Source organism: Ovis aries, chromosome 5, assembly GCF_016772045.2.
Source record: "Ovis aries strain OAR_USU_Benz2616 breed Rambouillet chromosome 5, ARS-UI_Ramb_v3.0, whole genome shotgun sequence".
NCBI lineage: Eukaryota > Metazoa > Chordata > Mammalia > Artiodactyla > Bovidae > Ovis > Ovis aries.
The window spans coordinates 87583940-87606078 of NC_056058.1; the positions used below are offsets into that span (position 1 = coordinate 87583940).

General features: G+C 36.8%; 1 protein-coding gene and 1 pseudogene across 1 annotated transcript; one reads left to right on the top strand and one right to left on the bottom strand.

Moving 5' to 3' along the window:
• Positions 1 to 794: 794 nt before the first annotated feature.
• Positions 795 to 18692, bottom strand: CETN3 (centrin 3). The gene is made up of 5 exons (XM_004009076.5): positions 18549 to 18692; positions 16434 to 16569; positions 14229 to 14343; positions 5990 to 6181; positions 795 to 1194 (listed from the first exon to the last, which is right to left on the bottom strand). The coding sequence occupies exons 1-5, from the start codon at positions 18563 to 18565 to the stop codon at positions 1151 to 1153; spliced, it is 504 nt and encodes a 167-aa protein (XP_004009125.1). The 5' UTR covers positions 18566 to 18692; the 3' UTR covers positions 795 to 1150.
• LOC105607438 (actin-related protein 2/3 complex subunit 1A-like) lies at positions 8435 to 9548 on the top strand (annotated as a pseudogene).
• Positions 18693 to 22139: the final 3447 nt, after the last annotated feature.

A 22139-nucleotide genomic window follows, 5' to 3' on the forward strand; every position in this document is an offset into this window, starting at 1 on the left:
TCCTAGTGGATAATTCTTTCTATAGTATTCTAAGAGGCTCACATTTAGAGTGCCTCAAATTATTACTGTCCTTTAGGTTTAAAACAAGAACCTAAACACCACTGAACCAAACTTTCTTCCTACCACCAGGAACAGGATTATTAGCGAAGGATGGGTATAAGTTCCACTTGTCTATGACCTATCTCCCATTACCAGATGTCTTCCCCCAACATATCCTTCTATAAGGAAGAAGAACCCACCAATACCTGGAAAACCTGCCGCCACTGTTTTCTGGTGAATCACTGAATGTTCCTTTATGCAAGTAAAACAGAGCCTTACATGATTTCTGTGACTTACAGTTCCCTATTTTCATCACTGTGACGTTTAATTGAGTGATAATTATCTTAAGAGATCAAAATTCCAAAATTTACATCTTTCACTTTGTCAAGAAGTTAGATGATTCAAACTGTATTCAATTAGTTTAAGATGGAAATATCCAGATTTAACTGTCATAACTTACGTTGACACCAAAAGTATTATGGAACATAATACATGAGGATAAATGAATCTATATGCACAACACTTTTTCCCTCCAAACTGAAAGACTCATGAAAAAGGAATTATGCCTATATTGAGTCATCATTTTGTACTGAAACATCAAATGTCAAACTTGTAATGAAAAATGTACTATTATATTAAAATCTGTATGTCAATTTTTATTTCTGAAACCAATAGTGTAAAGAGAAAAGATTTAAGAAAGATACTCTTGAGAGTTAACAGACATTTGGAATCAAAATAAAACAAAATGTACCAAATTTTAATACACTAAAAAATAACATTTTATTAAAGAAAGTCTGAAAAACATATGCACCAAAACAAAAGTGACTACGAACGCTAAATAAAAAACCTTCAAAAAATGTGTACCACATGATTCAATGTTTTAACTTTATATATAAAAGCTATACTATAAAATACAAAGCTAAACTATTAGAGTACTAACAATACTATTCATATAAGAAACTTAACAGTAGTAAAATATGAATACATAAGATGCTTATTTTTGGTCCTTTTGGAAAAACAAACTAAGATTTTTTTTTAACACAGCTCCAGGCACAAAAATAGAATATAAGATGACAACTGCAACATTCTTAGTGTTTATCCTTGTAATTCTTTAAATGTCACCAGTCATAATAGCAATGAATTCCTCTTGATTTACTGTGATAAGAAAGAAAATGTAAGTCAGAAATACAAATTTTTTTCAGAGAACACTTTTACTATTTTACACTAAGTATTTTTAAATTTTATATTATACAAAATTCTTAATAAACCAAGACATAGTATTTTGCTTTTACTTCTTTGTAGCAAATTGAATACATTAAATTGAACTTCATGAATACAAAAATATATAAAATATAATAAACATAAATATTCTATAATATTAACTAGGAAAAGGACATAATAGTATCCAAGTTACAAAAAATCCATCATAATCATAATATTTATACACACAATAAAATAGTTTTAAAAGCTTGTTATTTTAAATTTCTTAGATGGTTAAGCTCTCTTTGATAATCTTTTTCCACTAGTTCATTTAACAAACACTTTCTGAATAAATAAGCTTAAATATATCATACATGTAAATTAGAATTATGAAGGATGAAAATAGAAAAAAATGTCAACTTGTTTTTGGAACTTTTACAGACATAAAAGCCTCTGTTTAAAAGAAAACAAAACTGAAACATAGTTAAAGAAAAAACAGTGCCAAAAAAAAGCTATAAGGAATTAAGAAGAATGAGTTGTTCAGAACCTGTGAAAAAACAACAATTCATGCATTCAATATTCAACATCTACAACACAGTATGACAGACAGTAGAACAGAATACAAAACCTATAATACAAAACTCAAAATACTTTCAATGATTTTATAAACTGCAGTACTAATCTTTCACCTTTGCAGTTAAAGGAATACGCTTCAGTATCTTATGACAGTTATGACCCCTTTCCCTCTCTAGTTATAAAACATAATCAGAATATATTAAAACTTTGAACAATTTCATTGATATGCACCTTCATTTAAGAATCCCTGATTTAGAAAAATCTCGAATCAGGCATCTAGACCAAAACAGCAAACAAGAGTATATTTTTAAGGAAAACAACATAAGGAAAGTGGCCTTAGAATGATTTGACTAACATCATTTTAACAGCATAACAGAGCCATAATTAAAATATTTGAAATCTGCAAAGTACTTATATGTTTTCTTAAAAATCTCAAACTTTTTCTCTCAATTTGTAAAATCTCAATACTCAAATTTCAAATCAAGCATCATGCAGTTCTAAAACAAAACACTGGAGCATTTCAAAAGTATTTTAAACTATTCCATAATTTCATATCTAAAAACAAAACGTTTAAGTCCAAAAAAGTAAACTTAAAAGCTGGCTCAGACAGTAAAGAATCTGTCTGCAGGACAGACCTGGGTTCCATCTCTGAGTTGGGAAGATCCCCTGGAAAAGGACATGGCAACTCACTCTAGTATTCTTGCCTGTTCAATTCCATGGAGAGAGGAACCTGGCAGGCTACAGTTCATGGCGTCACAAAGAATCGGACACAACTGAGCAACTTCACTCACACACTGAGCAACTTCATTTCACTTCACTTTGTTATCAGTGAGACTTCCAGACAATTGGGAGGGTCAGTGATGCCTTCATACATTTGGTTTTTATAACCTTCTCTATCGATCCTATCTTATATCTAATATGTTTTATAACTAATAAAGTTAGTTTTATAACCTTCTCTATAAATCCTATCTTAAATCTGTTTTATAACTAATAAAGTTCCTTTATTTAATAATTCGAAGACAACACCTACCTTAAAATAAGCATTTGATAAAATATACGTTGAATCAAACAAATATGCCACTTCATTTTTGTACACTACCTTTTCAAACAAAATTTTCATCAGTCATTTTATAGGATAAATCTTATTATATGTTATTAAAATTAAAAAATTTCAGGGAAATTAAGTAGATTAATTACCTTAGAGACTATCTGGCTTCAGGGGGAAATAACAAATTTTAATCTGAAGTGCCAGTTGAATATTTTACTAACACATTGTTTCCTATAAAAATATGTAATTTAAAAAACTCTATAAACATAGAAAACTAATTTTTTACTTTATAGCATAAGAGGCCATACAGTATTATGGTTAAAAGCATATTCTTTGTCATTATGGAGATTTGAGTTTAAATCGGACTCTGCTGTGTTGTGATAACCTTGAACAGGTTATTAAACTCTCAGAGCTTTAGTTTCTCCATCTATATATTCATCTATCCTAAGCATAAATAGGTAAAACAATATATTTACTTCAAAAAAGCTATTATGAAAATTAAGTGACATAATCCACAAGGTAACATTATAAGCACAGAATATAAAATATATTAAGTACTAAATAAATGTTAAAGGGATTCCCTGATGACTCAGATGGTAAAGAGTCTGCCCGCAATGTGGGAGACCCAGGTTTGATCTCTGGGTTGGGAATATCCCCTGGAGAAGAAAATGGCAACCCACTCCAGTATTCTTGCCTGGAAAAATCCAATGGACAGAGGAGCCTGGCAGGCTACAGTCTATGAGGTCGCAGAGTCAGACATGACTGACCAACTTCACTTCACTTTCAATGTTAACATTCATTATTATTTAGAAGATGGTCCACTTGGGGTTTTTTAATGTTGCTACCGTTTTTCAAAAAGATTTATTGTGTTTTAGTTTATATATCTTGGGACGGAGTCTTTTTATATCACTACCACAGTTTTATTTAGAGAAGCAATCCTGTACCTAGTACAGGTAAAAGAAACTGTTTATAACTCTGGTCTTTTGACACATAAGTAGCAGGAGTATGAAACAGACACACCAAGATTCTCTCTACCACTGAAGAGAGTACTTTACATAAAGGAACTCATTTAAAGCTAACTCAGAGTAATAATCAACAGCTAGGGAAGACACAAACATTTTTTAACTACGAAGGCAGCGGATTATAAATCCAAATATTAGAGTTAGACCTTAAGAAGTCATTTAAATTTTTTCAAGTTTCAATCATCTCTGTTTTAAAATATAATTAACTTGTTGATTCTCTTCAAAGAGCTAGTACTAAAAATAGAAAAGTTGTATGCATGCATGCTAAGTCACTTCAGTAGTGTCCAACTCTTTGCGACCCTATAGACTATAGCCCACCAGGCTTCTCTGACCATGGGATTCTCCAGGCAAAAATACTGAAGTGGGTTGCCATCCCCTCCTCCAGAGGATCTTTCCGACCCAAGGATCAAACCCAAGCCTCCTGCATTGCAGGCAGATTCTTTACCGCTGAGCTACCCAGAAAGCCCCAGAAAAGTTGCACAATGCTTAATAATAGTCACATAAATATAATGGGAAAGCATAATAATGCACAATTCTAACAGACAATCTACAAACCTGAGTTGACAACCAGTTGCTGCTGTCTTACCTCCTTATTGAAGCATGCCAGTATTTCCAAGGTTATATAAATATATGTATATAACATATAAATATATATATTCACGTAAAAATGAATAGTTGGTACTATAGCAACATATATCTACTGTAACACACACTCCTGGCTCACTGCTTAAGTCAACAAACATCAGAGTACTCATCACGTTCAAGACAACGCAAGAGAATAAAAACATGAAAAAGAAAAAAAAAGGAAAACAAGTTTACATTTAATGCTAGGCACGTTCAATTATCTTCATTTCATAATCATAACCACCTTGAAAGGTATTAAAGTTGATTTTTTGTAAATAGGAAAACTGAGACTCAGAAAATGTAACAACCTGCACAAAATTACACAGCTACTAAGTAAGTGGTAGAGATTCAATTCAAATCCAGGCCTGTATGATTCCAAAGCCTCAGGCTTTTTGCACTGTATGATTCCATACCGCTCTTTAGTGGCTCACAATATAATTGGAAAGACACATATGTACATAACTAACAGAAGGCAATGTATAAAAGGTCAAAAAAGATTGTTTCGCTAAATGGGCCCTCAGTGGAAATCTCATCATTTACAAATAGAGATCAATGAGGGAGGCTTTGGGGAGTTTAAGATGAACCTGAGATAACGACTAACATTTTAGCAGACAGAACCTGGCAATTAGATTAAAGAACAGCATGATGAAAGGCATAGCATAAAAGGACAGGTTGGAGTATATTCTGTCAAAGTATGCATACTATATAAGTGGTGAGGGTTAGAGTAAAAAGAGGAAGAATACAGTGGGAAATAAAACGAGATGGCTGTTGTAGGACAGATCTCATAAAAGGCTTTGGAATTTATTCCATAGGCACTAAAGAATCATAAGTGTCTGAATATGAAAATGACATCACCAAACTTGCATTTTAGGAAAAGAATGATATTAGGATGAAAACAGAAGTTTAGAGGCATAGAGGAGGCAATTAGGAGGCTACAAGAGACTCTAAGTCAGCGAGAGCAGAGAAAATATCAGCTTCTTATTGGGCAGCACCAGTCAGCACAAAGAACTGTGTACTAGCAGGCATTCAAGGAGATAATGAACGAAGCTATTATATTATAAAATTCCAACAAAGAAATTAGGGCCTGAATTAGGACAGCAGCAGTAAATAAAGAAATAAAACTTCAAAATATTTGAAGGGTAGACTCAAACTTAGACATGCATAAAGGTTGAGGAAGAAAGCATTAAAGGATGAAATTTACTGAGTGGCTGAAATTTGGAGATACTTCACCCTCAAAGAAAAATACTTTCTTGAAGTGTGGAACCTCATAGTATAACCTGTACAGTTGGTTTTAAAGGTCTGCTTCATTCCAAGCCAAGTATGTGTGATACTTATGCAAAAAGCCCATTACAGGATGAACAACATTTACACTAAATAAAGGGACAGTTTGCAACGGGTCTTGAAAATCATTTGGTTTTAAAAAAATTACTCATGTGTACAAGTAGGAATATTTGAAATATATGTTTTACTCAAAACTTACTTTCTCCATCACCATCTTTATCAAATTCTTCTATCATAGCCCGAAGTTCTTCATCACTCATGTTTTCACCCAATTCTCTGGCAACACGTCGCAAATTCCTCAAGCTTATTTTACCAGAATCATCATCATCAAATAGTTTAAATGCCTTTAATATTTCTTCATGTGGATCTCTTTCCAATATCCAGTCTGTCACTATAGTTAAAAAGAGATTAAAAGTAAATCTTCACAGTCACAAAGGCATTCATTTGTAAAATCAACTAATTATTAGATGAGAATTAAAACTGTGAAATTAGTTTGGCAATAAAAATGCCAAACCAAAGTACAAAATCCCTGAGATAAACCTAAAATCAGAAAAGTCAAATTCATATTTTAGAATTTAACCTTCACATTATCAACAATTTATCCTATTATATGGCTTCCCAGGGGGCTCAATGGTAAAGGATCTGCCTGACAACCAGAAGACATGGGTTTAAAGCCTGGGCCAGGAAGATCCCCAGTGAAGGAAATGGCAACCCACTACAGCATTCTTGCCTGGGAAATCTCGTAGACAAAGGAGCCTGGTGCGTTACAGTCCGTGGGGTCGCAAAAGAGTCAACCACAACTTGTGACCAAACAACAATATCCTATTTTAAGAGTAAGCATAATTATATTACACAGAAGCAAATTTTTAAAAACTATATTCATACCATGTTTATTTAAGGTCTACTATTAAGAACTGTGCTAGGTTCCACTGACATCAAGCATACAAGTCTAGGAGTTTGTAACCTATTTGTAGAGATGACATACCAACAAAACAATCAAAACCAACTAAAAATTGTTTGCTGGCTAAACTTAATAGTAATACTGATTGTCCTCCAAATTTAACACAACTTAAAAACAAATTTCCCTAACAAATTTACAAAATTAACTGTCACCATTGATAAAGACACAGTCTCAGAAAGTATATGAAAATTCTGCTGGTATCTTCATAACTTAGAAGAACCCCTTGGTTTCTCAGAAGAAGTTACTAAAAGGATAGAATCTGATTATAGTAAAAATTAAAAAGTCTGGAAAGGAGATCTCTCTAAAGTCAAATCCGTTCTATTCAGCAAGATAGTAACTATCAGACAGCTAAATTAAAATTAAATGTGAGCAATTTCAGGCCTCACTAGTAACAATTATTTAATATACTAAATTTAACAATATATAATAAGAGTAAGCTTAATATTTTCATAAAACCGCAGTCTTTAATCAATAGCCACAATAACAAAACTTTTTAAATCTGTGGTATAAAATTTTTTAAGTTACTAGATAAAATTCTGAAAATATCAAAGTAAAAATCTTTGAAGTAATTCTACATGTTAATCTACCACTACAAGAGGCATTTATGATTTTCATTGTGCCATTAAAAATAATCCCATCCTGTGAGGTTTACAGAATCATTAAAAATTTGCAAAGGCTTATAATCAGAAAACACTGGAATATTTAATGCACTCAAAAGAAAAATACAATTCAAGTCCCCCACAAACTGTTGCTGTGCTGCTGTCCGCATCATATGTGGTTGAATGAGCTTTAGAATAAGCACCTATTCAAGCTAATGTTAAATCATCTACACATATATTCAATAATTTTCTCTTTTTGAGTTTTTCCTCTACAATAATTTTCTTTTATCCATTAATTTTATACAAAAGTCTTCCAAGTAACTAATTGAAGTATATTACTATAAGTATGCAAATCATCAAAGCTCATAAATATTCAGTTAAAAAGGAGTTGGCATATATACAGCCATAACACCAAAATAAAATACCACACTTAACTTTATGGCTCATACTCAACTTATTTTGAATTTAGTCCCAACAAAAAAGCAGGACAAGGAAAAAAAAAAGTGTTAAGAAATTTTCTTCACCAATTAAATAATTTACATGACAGGTGAACCAAAAAAGCAGCTTGCTGAAAATATTAATGTACTTAAAGAAGCAACAGGGTGATCTGGGGAACAGATGGGGTTCCAAGATGTATAAATTCCTATCCCAATGGTGCTTTAATTGTGTTAGTTACTTCAGACTTGTGTGTCTATAGAATCTTTTATCAATACTTTGCCTTAGAATGCAACTTTCCTTTGGAAGTATAAATACCCATCATTCTGGACAGCTAACGCATTTTAACTTTATGATGACTCTCCTCCATGCCTTCATGTTCTATTCTTGCTCTACAAAGTAGAATTATAACATATATTTTTTTCAATGAAAATAAATCAAGAGAAAGGCAGTAAAGGTGGGTTGAATCTATTTCACAAATTTCTGTCCATGTAACTCTATTTTCAAATGACTTAATTATACTATCAGAAATGTACTCACTCAAAACAGTTAGATCTTATACATTGTGAAAATCACTTAAGGGTCCTCCACCCGTGCCCACCAGAGTCTATGAGCATGCAACCAGAGACTGCAAATTCAACACTCCGAGCCCATCCAGATGGCCCCGATCCCAGCTTTCTATGCTTCAAAAACACTAAGAACAATGCCCCTGCATCAGTTTTTACTATAGCCAATCACCTTTCATGCCTAGAACACGGATCATTCCCAAAGCGCCCTTAGCCCAAATAATCACAAAGTCCACATCTATAAGAAGAATGGGGGCCAGTGGGTGAAAGTTCAGGAACTCAAGGAGCACAACGGACACATCACAGGTCCCGACTGGGCTCCCAAGGGTGACCGCACCATCACTTGCAGGGCCCACCGCAATGCCTACGTCTGGAGTCAAAAAGATGGTGTCTGGAAGCTAACCCTGGTGATCCTGAGAATTAACCCTGCAGCCACTTTCATCAAGTGAGAACAGATATGCCATGGGCAGAAGGGCATGACTCATCTCTGTTTGGTACCTCAAGTCTGAAAATGACTGGTGGGTGAGCAAGCACATTAAAAAGCCCACCCGCTCCACGGTCCTCAGCTTAGATTGGCATCCCAGAAACCTTTTGCTGGCAGTGGGATCCTGTGACTTCAAATGAAAAGTGCTTTCTACCTACATTAAACAAGTAGATGAGAAGCCAGCCAGTATGCCCTAAGGCGGCAAAATGCCTTGCCGTCAGCTGATGTCAGAGTATGGAGGCAGGGCACACGGGGTCAGCTTCTCAGCCAGCAGCAGCCGCCTGGCCTGGGTCAGCCACAACAGCACTGTGTCCATTGCCAACACCTCAAAAAGCATGCAGGTCTCAACTCTGAAGGTGGAGTTCCTGCCCCTCCTGAGTGTGTCGTTTGTCTCAGAGAACAGCATCGTGGCTGCTAGCCATGACTGCTGCCTCATGCTCTTTAACTAGAACAATCACAGCTTCTTGACCTTCGTCGCCAAGCTGGACATCCCCAAACAGAACATCCAACGCAACATGGACAAGCGGGCCATGACCGAGGACCGCAACATGGCCCTGGAGACACTGCACCAGAACAGCATCATTCAAGTCTCTATTTATGAGATGGACAACCAAGATTGTTGCAAATTTTGCACTAACGGCATCAACAGAGCCATGACCATCTGGGATTTCAAGACCTTAGAATCTTCCAGCCGGGGCCTTCGGATAATGTGAAGATGAGCAGACCTCCAGACCCAGCATGAGGACAGACAGGATGCATGGGGCAGCTCCACCACTGGCATCGGAGGAGAGCCACTGCCAGGAAGCGCTGCAGACACACGCAGTGCAAACCTTGTTCTGTGTCTTGCTGCTAAGTCACTTCAGTCGTGTCCGACTCTGTGCAACCCCACAGACAGCAGCCACCGTCTATGGCTCCCCCATCCCTGGGATTCTCCAGGCAAGAACACTGGTGTGGCTTGCCATTTCCTTCTCCAATGCATGACAGTGAAAAGTGAAAGTGAAGTCGCCCAGTCGTGTCTGACTCTTAGCGACCCCATGGACTGCAGCCCACCAGGCTCCTCCGTCCATGCAATTTTCCAGGCAAGAGTACTGGAGTGGGGTGCCATTGCCTTCTCCAGTTCTGTGTTTTGTTTGAGTATAATTGGTGAAGTGTTGGCTTTTTAAAAGCAGCAGAGATTGAGTTTTGTTTCATGGGTTTTTTGTTTTGCGATTTCATTCCATTCTTGACCAAAGTTTCTCTGTAAGTAGTTTACAAAGAAAAATTGTCAAGACTAACTTAAAGGAAGAGCTGGGGAGGTTTATAAATCATCTGCTAAAAAAATTAAACAAAAACACTGAATATGTTTTAAAAAATCACTTAATACAGCAAATTAGAAAACATCACATTAAAACTTTAAACCCAAGCAGTCATATCCTGAGGTTACTAACTTTTTCACTCGTAACTACATCCCTTTTCTTTTCACTCTCACCACCCTCAGCACAAAAAGTCTATTACAGTTGTCCCTCAGTTTCTATGGTATCCATGGGAGACTGGTTCCAGGACTCTCCTCAGATTTCAACATCTGGAATGGATAGTATTTGCATATAATCTATGCACATGCCCCTGTATACTTTAAATCATCTCTGGACTACTTACAGTATCTAATACAACGTAAATGCTATGTAAATAGTTGTAAATACAATGTAGTGAAGTGAAGTGAAAGTCGCATCCGACTCTGAGACCCCACGGGCTATAGTCCATGGAACTGTCCAGGCCAGAAGACTGGAGTGGGTAGCCTTTCCCTTCTTCAGGCGATCTTTCCAACCCAGGGATGGAACCCAGGTCTCCCACATTGCAGGCGGATGCTTTACCAGCTGAGCCACGAGGGAAGCCCAAGAATACTGGAGTGGGTAGCTTATCCCTTCTTCAGTGGCTCTTCCCAACCCAGGAATTGTTGCAGGATTCTTCAACTGAGCTATCAGGGAAGCCAAATACAATGTAAATGTATGCAAAAAATTGCCAAGTATTCAGCAAATGTAAGTTTAGCTCTTTGGAACTTTCTGGCATTTTTTCCCTAATATTTTCAACCCACAGTTGGTTGAATCCATGCATGTGGAACCCAGGGACAGAGGGACAACTGTATCTTCTATTGACAATCTCTCTTCCCTGTAACATAATCTTTAATAATCTCAACAGAGTTACCTCTCTAAAAACATATCTCCTCTTTAAAAAACTGGCAAAGATCCTCTGCTGACTAAAGGCCAAACTCTATGTCATATAAGACTTTACCTAGCTAGCCCAATCCTAGCTTTCCTATTCTCTAGAGCAGGGGGCTGGGCTTCCCTGATAGCTCAGTTAGTGAAGAATCTGCCTGCAATGCAGGAGACCCTGGTTCAATTCCTGGGTCTATTCTGATTCAGAGTAATTTGTCCCAAACTGGGTTCGATCCCTGGGGTGGGAAGATCCCCTGGAGGAGGGCATGTGGGTTGCCTGGAGAATCCCCATAGACAGAGGAGCCTGGTGGGCTATACTCCAGGAGGTCATAAAGAGTCAGATACGACTGAGCAACTAAGCACAGCACAGCACATAAAACATATAGTCATCTGTGGTCAGTCATTATTTTAAAATAATCAAAAAATGGAGAGAAAACATGGTTCTTAACTATTCCCAAACAGTAATAAAATTTTATCTGACAGTTGATATTCTTAATAAGTGACCTGAGGATAGCTGAAGTATGTGCTGAGCCTGTGAAAAGGTTGATCTTTGAAAGTCAGGATGAAGTTTATTCATGAACATTTATTCTAGAAGGAACCCAGTATTTCTGCTCTATTAGAAACACAGAAGAGATGGAGGATCAGGAACGGTAGAGATGACAAAGGACTCTGGCTTCAACTGCTAATAAAATCAAAATTTTAAAACTGTATCCACTTAAGATGAAATAATGTATTTTATAAAAGTATTAGAGACAATTATATAGTGCTTAAAATAACCTACAACCAGGTGGCGCTAGTGGTAAAGAATTCTCCTGCCAATGCAGGAGACACAAGAGACGCCAGTTCAATCCCTGGGTTGGGAAGATCCCCTAAAAGAGGAAATGGCACCCCACTCCACTATTCTTGCCAAGAGAAGCCCTTGGACAGAGGAGTCTAGCGGGCTACAGTACATGGGGTCACAAACAGTAAGACACAACTGAGTGTCAACATACACAGGAAAAGGTAATGAGAAAAATATAAATATATGCAGTAGAATACTTTTTATGCTTCAACAATACACATATATGATATTTTCAAGCCATTAAAACAAAGACTAATTTTTCAAGTAATAACAAACACTTAATTGGCACAGCTGGTGAAGAATCTGCCTGCAATGTGGGAGACCTGGGCTCGATCCCTGGGTTGGGAAGATCCCCTAGAGAAGGAAAAGGCTACCTCCTCCTTAGTTCTCTCCTGGCCTGGAGAATTCCATGGACTCTATAGTCCATGGGGTCTCAAAGAGTCAGACAGAACTTAGTGAGTTTCACTTTCAATTGAACTTACTATATACTTACTATATTCTATATAGTAACTGAACTTTATACTATAGTAATTGAACTTACTATATACTATACTTACTATATATAAATAAGGCTCTTTTGTTAAACACTTCACATGTTTTTAACTTATTTATTCCTAAGAACCCTATGAGATAGTACAACCATTCCCATTTTATAGCTGAAAATGAGGCAGAGAGAAGTAAAATGGCCAAGTTACACAGCTAGCAGGTGTCAAAACCAGGATCTAAACCCAGGGAATCTGATTCCAAAATGTCCATGCTAAACCACTACACTGGACCAAATTTACTTGAATTATAGCTCTTTCCTAGTAGTATCATTCCTACTGCATCCTGAACCTTGTTTCTATAAACAATCTAGTTGAAACTTTTGCTAAAATCATAAAGCCCGAAAGCTTCAATACTGGGAAAATGAAGATGGCACTCTTCCTCAAGTAAATCCTACAAATTAGAGAAAAAAAAGAAGATGCTCTAAAAAGGGACAAGCTCCTTTCCAAATAATCACCTATTAGTTCATAAGTTGGAGATCTTCTCTGTGGTGCTTTTTTTGTCTTCTAGATTTTTTTCCTTTAATTTCCCACTTCCTTGCTTTGGGTTCAAATTTTCAGATTTGAAAAAAATTACTAACAATACAAATCTATTTTTTTTCACATGTACTAATTGCTATTCCTTTTCTTTCTCATATTACTTCTTGTTGAATACTTAAAGGTTTCTTTGCATGTCTGTGTGCAGCTGAATTTTCCTAGATTCTTAGAATATCAAAAACTAACTAAATATTTGGGATTAGGATATTACTATTATTTAGGATATTATTATTTATGATTATTAGGATATTATTACTAACTAAATATTTAAGATTAGGATATTATTATTATTCCATAATATTAGGATATTAGAAGGATATCCCTGGTGGTCCCATGGTTAAGAATCTTCCTTGCAATGCTGGGAACATGCATTTGATCCAAGAACTAAGATCCCACAGGCTGCAGAGCATAAAGCCCACACACTGCAACTACTCAGCCCAAGTAACACAATAAGAGTGTCTGTGTACTATAATGAAAAATCCAATATGCCACAACTAAGATCCAACACAACCAAATAAATAAATAGTTTTTTAAATGAACAAAGGATTTGAATAGACATTAAAAAAAAATAATATGCTTAGATTATGACCTAGCTGGTCGTTCTAAAATGTTTTCTTCTGCTCCCAGTCTGGCAACTGCCACCCTTACTACAATCTTCTCGCCTCCAGTAACTTTAAAGAGATGACTTTATTCATTGAGCTCAAGGTCTTCTACATTATGGAGCCGCTCATATGCTTTGTCAACCTGAAGGCATGTACTTCATACATGGCTAAAGATACCATATCTTTAGATATGGTAGATTGGTAGATACTGCTACCAATTTCTTCTTCTCCCACTGTGCCAACGAAAATCACATATTTGGATGGTCTTATTTTCCAAACAAAAATACACCAGATCTTATCTTTTCCTCTAAGAAAATAATTTCTCGACCACTCTTAGTTTTATCACATAATATAGGTACCCATTACGTAGAAAGACATCTTCCCATAACAAGCAACACAACAGTTGTTTGGTTAAAATCTTCAGAACAAAACAAAAGACAAAATGATAAATCTCATTTAGAGTGAAGCTACGAATCTTTTCTTTGAAAATTAGCAAAAAAGAAAGAGCACCCAAAAAAAAAACCCCAAAATAATGTACATTATATAGCAATGTTCAATGACAAAATTCCATAACCCAGAGAATTTTAAAAATACTGATAGTACCCAGATAACTTCCTAACAACTGTTGATTACAAAGACTTTTGTAAAACAGTGTTTACAAAATTGTAAAAATACACACCAACTTCATTGAAATCCTCAAAGGTTATTTTCCCAGTGGCTTCTCTGTCATAATCTTTAAGAATCTTCAGTACATCAGCTTTTTTTACATCAAACCCCAAGGCTCTCATTGCCACCTTTTGGATAAAAAGGGAAAAGCAAATTATAAAAAATTTTTACAAAATAAGTGAATTCCAATTCTTAAAGTTCTTAAAACTTAAAGTTCTTAAAACTTAAAAGATGACAACATATCAATAATGCATATTCTTTCACATGTTTTGTCTCTAAAATAACAGTGATAGTTTTTCTTCATGACTAAAATTAAATGGCATTTCTTTTCATTTTTATGTATCCCTTTTTTAATATGACAAACTAATCAATGAATGTTTATAGAATATATTGTACAATGTATTGACTTTACTGCAGATAATTTTAACAAGTTATTTTTTTCTCAAAGGATTAACAACCAAATTTTTTAAAAAAAGGTGTAGCATAAATACTAAAAAGTTATACAACAGAAGAGATTAAAAAATTAAAATAAGAATTACTCAACATGATTAATTATCAAGTAAGTTATCAACTACTTACTGCTATCAAGTAAGTTATCAACTACTTACTGCTATCAAGTAAGTAGTCACGATCCTGAGCTTAGAAAAAGAAAAGATCTAGTTAATAGTAACAAAGAAGAAGGGATGTTATTATTTAAAGAAGTCTTATTGGAGAGATACAAGTTGGATGAAGTGGAGTAGAAGGGCATTTAGAAAAGAATGACTAGTACTAAAACACACAAAGAAATACACAATAGGCTTGAACACAGTGAACAGAGCACTTTACCTTACCTGAATGGGGAAAGATCAGGTAGAAAAAAAGCAGTTAGCAAATGAGAAAAGTACGTGGTAGTAAAAGTGTGGAAGGCATTCAATGCAAATAAAAAAAACCTGAACTCTATCTAGTGTACAATGACGAGCCACTAAGTATTTATGAGCAATGAATAACATGAAAGAATTTTAGAAAGATGAATCTAATGACAGTGTACAGGAAATGGAGAAACCAAGTTCCAGATATAAAAAATCACAAACCAAGATAATAAGAATGGCCACAAACAGAAGAGACATTATAAAGGAAGTGAAGTGAAGTCAAAGTTGCTCAGACCCGTCTGACTCTTTTCAATCCCATGGACTATAGAGTCCATGGCATTCTCTAGGCCAGAATACTGGAATGAGTAGCCTTTCCCTTCTCCAGGGGATATTCCCAACACAGGGATCGAACGCAGGTCTCCAGCATTGCAGGCAGATTCTTTACCAGCTGAGCCACAAAGGAAGCCCATAATAAAGGAAGAGCTGATCAAAGCTAGGTAACTAAACCAGAGGGAAAGTAAGCTAAAGAGCCACAAGGATGCTACCTCACTCATTGTGCTGAGTTTAAGATCCAAACTATCTTAAACACCAATTTCCCCTTGATTATTTATAAAAAATTCTAAAACTTAAAACTGATATTTTTCCCCATTAGCACTGCATCAACATCAGACACCACTTATATCATCTGAATAAGAGAAAATAGGTTGAGACTGTTACTAACATGTTTAAATTAGAAAACAAATAACACTGCCTCAATCTGAGAAATGAATGAGTCATAAAAAAACAAAAAAAAAACATACAATAGGAAGAGGAATATGGTTAGACTGTTTAAATCCTTCAGTTTCAAATATTTTAATTATGTGAATGAAAAATAAGCCCCTCTATAGGAATATATTTTTACATTTAAAATATTATTCATTTTACCATGTGAAAAGGAGTTTCTAAAAAGATACAAGTACTACTCAACTTTTGGAGAAGGCAATGGCACCCCACTCCAGTACTCTTGCCTGGAAAATCCCATGGATGGAGGAGCCTGGTGAGCTACAGTTCATGGGGTCGCTAAGAGTCGGACACAACTGAGCAACTTCACTTTCACTTTTCACTTTCATGCATTAGAGAAGGAAATGACAACCCACTCCAGTGTTCTTGCCTGGAGAATCCCAGGGATGGGGCAGCCTGGTGGGCTGCTGTCTATGGGGTCACACAGAGTCGGACACGACTGAAGTGACTCAGCTTAGCTTAACAGTAAATGTTTAAAATGGTTTACATTTCCAAAACCAGTTCAATTAAAATATTTAGAAATGCATTTTTAATCAGTGGACAAAAATGCAAAATGTTTTAATAGAAAAGATATATTTTAAGTGTATTACCTTTAATTCATGATAATCTATTGCTTCATCTTTGTCTGTGTCAAATAGTTCAAAAGCATCTTTAATTTCTTGTTTCTGTTCTTCAGAGAGTTCTCTTCTTTTTTTCCTCTTTGTTTTGTCTACTACAAGGTCATTTCTATGGAATGATAAGAAAAAAGTCTATTTAGTCCACTTTAATCCTATTGTCATATGCTTCTAAATGATAAAATTCCAAAAATGCAACAAAAAAATTAGCCAATGAATGTTTTAAACTTCTAAAAAGTATTTTATAAAAAATTTCCTTACATGAATCAAAGCCCTGCTCAATCCATTGTCTAAGCTGCTTTAAATTTGTACCTCCCTAAAACTGAAAAGTTTTACAGTTTTAAAAGGTTATTAAAAGAAATGAGGACCTAGCTTTTCCTCTTCCTAGCTTTGTATTCATTCCCACTAATATTACTGTGGAAGAAACAAGAACTGTGAAAAAGAAACAGTTCTGTCAGAAACCCCAACAAAAAACAAACACCCATACTTATTCTCATCATTCTACAATACAGACTGTTTTAAAAAATAAGAATTCAATTCACAATTGTTGATCTCTATATATTAGGTTTACTTTCATAGTGCTTAGAATTATCAAAATTATTGCCAAAAAATCTAATTCATCAATTAATTTACAAACTATTTTGGCACAGTTTAGACTAGTATTTTTAGACTACACATTTTAAACTGGCACTTTTTTGTAATTTCTCCCATTGATATTAACAAATCAGCCAAAATAATGAACGTAAGCATACCACGAATATCAAACACCAAAAAAGTACTTAATATTTGTGGTATTTTATTTATATATAAGGTGAAGAGTCAACTGTCTCATAAATCTCAGCATGTACATCTAGACAGTTTGTCACAAACTCTGAAAAAACTTAAAGTACAAAACGTAATTTACTCTAAAAACTAGAAATGTATTCCTTAAGAGGTGCCAATATAAGCATTTCAAATTTTCATATGGGGCTTACAACACTTGTACAAGCTTTGAAACAAGAATTCTATAAACTTTAAAAATGTAAAAACCAGTTGACTTTTCTTTAATTCTGTGAAATCTACTCTAAAAAGGCAAGAGATGACTAGAAAATGACCAAATGAGGTTATGATAAAGCTCTTTCTTTCACAAGAGACCTGAATTCACAAAAACTTGGAAACTCCGGGGGTTATTCTCTTCCCAAGATTCCGACCAGACCAAAGTTCACAACCCACCGACAGTAGACCTCATTTCCTCGTCAGAACTCGCTTCCTTTTTACTGAAGCGTAACTACATAAACACTTTTAAGGTAAAACTTTTAGTTGTGGTTGGGAGAGGGAGCAACAAACAGTGGGTTAGAGGTTGGAAATGAATGAAAAGTAAAATCAGAAAATTTAGGAAAGCTAAGAGATTACCAACTAAAATCACTAAAAGGGGCCTCTGATTATACCCTTTTGCAGGGCCCCAGGAGAAAGAGGAGAGGTTTTGCGTTGTTTCCAAAATTTACGGGTAAATATGTTAGTAGGGGGCTTCCCAGGTGGCTCAGTGGGTAAAGAATATACCTGCAATGCAGGAGACGCAGGTTTGCAAGATCACCTGGAGGAAGGCAGGGCAATCCTCTCCAGTACTCTTGCCTGGAGAAACCCACACCCAGAGGAGCCTGGCGGGCTACAGCCCATAGGGTCACAAAGAGTCTGACACGACTGAAACGACTGAGCACGCATGTTAGCAGAAAGTCGGCCGAGATGGAAGCCGTGGACAAGGCACTGAACCAAGGGATGCTCCAAGGCCTGGTTTCCCGGTTTCTCGCATAAACACCGCGCATTGAAACCTCGCGATATTTCCCTGCCTCCTCAAGACTACCTCAGCCCGGCTTTTTGGCGGTCTAAAGCCAGTGCCCTGACAGAAATGACCGCCTCAGCTAAAGTGCAGAGCTCACCAGGGCCCCCAAGGGGAGGGGTCTGGGCCCGGGAACGTTGACCAAGGATCCCGTCCCTCGTCCCAAACTGCATTCCCTTCCTCGCTTCGGCCCCCAGCTGTTTCCCTTCCACACACAACCGCCCTGGGGCCCGCTGCGAGGTGTGGAGTGCATCTGCCGTCTCCTCATTACCGACCTCAGAGCTAAACTCATTTTCTCTTCGGACTGAGGCGTTCCTCTCGAGAACGATTTTAACCCCCTACCCAGAGCAGCAAGACTTCCACAAGCCGTTCGACAGACGCCAACGACCCTCAGCGGTCTCAAAAACCTCCCACAAAGCAAGACACTCCTGAGCTGGATTGGTTGAAATCGCTAACGTCCTGCCCATTGAGGCGAAAGCGTCACTTGTCCTCTGCTCTCATTGGTCTTATTTCACGTCAATCAAATAGATCTCCCTGCCGGCATCCCCTGCTACGCCTCTCCCCCTGTAGATTGGCCTGTTGCTTTCCGCCCCACCCCCACGCCCCACCCCAATCCTAGAGAAGCTAGGACTCAGGTGGGAGGTGGCGAGCTATGCTTCTGACCAGAAAGGCTGTGGCATGTGGCCCAGTGTCCGGAGACCCGGTGGAAAGGGAAGGGATGAGATACGCCGCAGGCTCTCCTCCGGCTAGAAGGAGGGAGCGGCTTTCGAACTGTGTCTGCGAAACTTGACTCTACTGTATTGTACATTTTTGGATGGTTTGAGTACATGGGGAGTGTGTTTAAAACGCAGATTTAAATATCACTCATTCTAATTTCTAGTAGGTGTGAATCTGCATTTTTTTATACAAACTTCAAATGATTCTGAAGCAGATACTGCGGATTATATTTTGATAATCACTGAGTTGGATTATTAGGCTATTTAAGGTTGAAGCTGTACCTAAGGGCCATTTGCTCCCCTATTCCTCCTTTGAACTGGTTTGTTCGTTTTTGTCCTTTATTTTCGAGTGCTGTAAGCTGCTTATACTCATGATGTTATCTTCACCACCAAACGAAGTCTCTTAAAGCTCACTTGGACATTTAATATCTTTACTGTTCATCTCTCCTACTAATCTTAAAAGGCTTATATCCTTCATTTAACACTATTCCTAGTGCCTAAAACAATGTATGATTCGTTGTAAATGTCTGATGCCTCTGCTCCGTAGATATTTGTTGCATTAAATGGAATCTTGCTGTGAAAAATCGCAAAGTACTGAGCTAAACTGCAAATCTCAAAAAGGAATGAAATAGCCAGAGAGTAGGTGTCCAGTAACAGAAGAGGGAAGATATTGATATATAAAACTGTGGCATAAATATAAAGAGATACATGTACACGTTTAGAGAAGAGAGAGAACACAGAAGGTATAAGAAAGACTTCTTGAAGGAGATGGCATATATGTTAAGCCTAGAAGGATGAGCTAAATTTGGGTAAGTAAAGATGGTAAAAACATCCACTTCCACTTTATTGACTATGCCAAAGCCTTTGACTTTCAGATCACAACAAACTGTAGAAAATTCTGAAAGAGATGGAAATACCAGACCACCTAACCTGCCTCCTGAGAAATCTGTATGCAGGTCAAGAAGCAACAGACTGGTACCAAATCAGGAAAGGAGTACGTCAAGGCTGTATATTGTCACCTGACTTATTTAACTTATATGCAGAGTACATCATGAGAAACACTGGTCTGGATGAAATACAAGCTGGAATCAAGATTGCCAGAAGACATATCAATAACCTCAGATACAATGATGACACAACCCTTATGGCAGGAAGTGAAGAGGAACTAAAAAGCCTCGGATGAAAGTGAAAGAAGAGAGTGAAAAAGTTGGCTTAAAGCTCAGCATTCAGAAAACTATGATCATGGCATCTAGTCCCATCACTTTGTGGCAAATAGATGGGGAAACAATGGAAACAGTGGCTGACTTTATTTTACTGGGCTCCAAAATCACTGCAGATGGTGACTGCAGCTATGAAATTAAAAGACACTTGCTCCTTGGAAGGAAAGTTATGACCAACCTAGACAGCCTATTAAGAAGCAGAGACATTACTTTGTCAACAAACGTCTGTCTAGTCAAGGCTATGGTTTTTCCAGTAGTCATGAATGGATGTGAGAGTTGGACTATAAAGAAAGCTGAGAGCCGAAGAATTGGTGCTTTTGAACTGTGGTGTTGGAGAAGACTCTTGAGAGTCCCTTGGACAGCAAGCAGATCCAACCAGTCCATCCTAAAGGAGATCAGTCCTGAATATTCATTGCAAGGACTGATACTGAAGCTGAAACTCCAATACTTTGGCCACCTGATGTGAAGAACTGACTCGTTTGAAAAGACCCTGATGCTGGGAAAGATTGAAGGCAGGAGGAGAAAGGGATGACAGAGGATGAGATGGTTGGATGGCATCACCGACTCAATGGACATGAGTTTGAGTAAACTCCAGGAGCTGGTGATGGACAGGAAGGCCTGGTGTGCTGCAGTCCATGAGGTCGCAAAGAATCAGACACGACTGAGTGACTGAACTGAACTAAACTGAAAGATGGTATAATAGCTCAGACAGTAAAGCATCCACCTATAATGCAGGAGACCTGAGTTGGATCCCTTGGTGGGGAATATCCCCTGGAGTAGGAAATGGCAACCCACTCCAGTATTCTTGCCTGGAGATTTCCATGGACAGAGGAGCCTGGCAGGTCACAGTCCATGAGTGTTGCAAAAAGTCAGAGATGGTATAATGAAGTAAAGCTAAGAATTATAGCTACAGGATAGCCCCCCAAAAAATAACAGAACTAAAAACTCTAAATTTTAGAGTATAAATCACCTTTGAGTCTAAAAGGACAGTAAAACTGCAATTACACACTAGACAGTAATGACAATGGAAAACTATATTAAAATGGTAAGATACAGACCAAACTATAGAACAAGGTTATTTTACTATTAAATAAGAATAAAAGTAAACCAACATTAATCTGAATATTTTAGAAATGAACAAAGTTAACTAATTGAAATTAGGAAGAAGAAATTACTAAAGATAAAACAACAAGAAAAGAAAATAGGTTTTTAGAAGAAAATTGTGAAAGTAATTGATAAATAGTCTCATAATCTAATAATAAATTGGTTTTTGGCAATAGCAATAAAATGGACAGAATTAGGGAATTGTAACAAGAAAGGGAATATTGCCACTAATAAAGTTGACAGTTTAAAAGAGTTTCAAAAATTATTAAAATACTTTATACAACTTCATTCTGCCAATAAATATTAACACTAAAATGAAATAGTCACTTTTCAGGGAAAAAAAAATAAGGACTCAAAAAAGGTAGAAAACTGAAGCTATAGACAAGACTTTAAAATTATGCAAAGCTCTGTATCGCAAAACAAAAAGGCATCCAGCCTACTCAGATTTATGGGTGAGTTTTAAAAATTCCTGAAGAGCTTATTCTTGTGCTTTAAATTTAAAGCATGATGCAGAGCTTCTTAGCTTAATTTTTGAAGAGAGCACAACCCTTAGCATCTTAAAAGTATTTAAAGTCAGTGAATGTATGCTCCATGATAAGCCAGAAGAGAAAGTTGCTCAGTCGTGTGCGACTCTGCGATTCCATGGACTGTAGCTTACCAGGCTCCTCCGTCCAGGGAATTTTCCAGGCAAGAGTACTGGAGTGGGTTGCCATTTCCTTCTCCAGGGAATCAAACCCAGGTCTGCCACATTGCGGGCAGATGCTGTACCCTCTGAGCCACCAGGGAGGCCCATGATGAGCCAGAGCAGAGCCAAAAGTAAATAAAA

What these genes read in the sequence shown, in the direction of transcription:
- CETN3 (XM_004009076.5), bottom strand. An exon ending in TAGATTATCATGAATTAAAG is followed by an intron (nt 14,344 to 16,433) that starts GTAATACACTTA and finishes TTTATCCAAAAG; the next exon opens with GTGGCAATGAGAGCCTTGGG. An exon ending in TAAAGATGGTGATGGAGAAA is followed by an intron (nt 1,195 to 5,989) that starts GTAAGTTTTGAG and finishes TTCTTATCACAG; the next exon opens with TAAATCAAGAGGAATTCATT.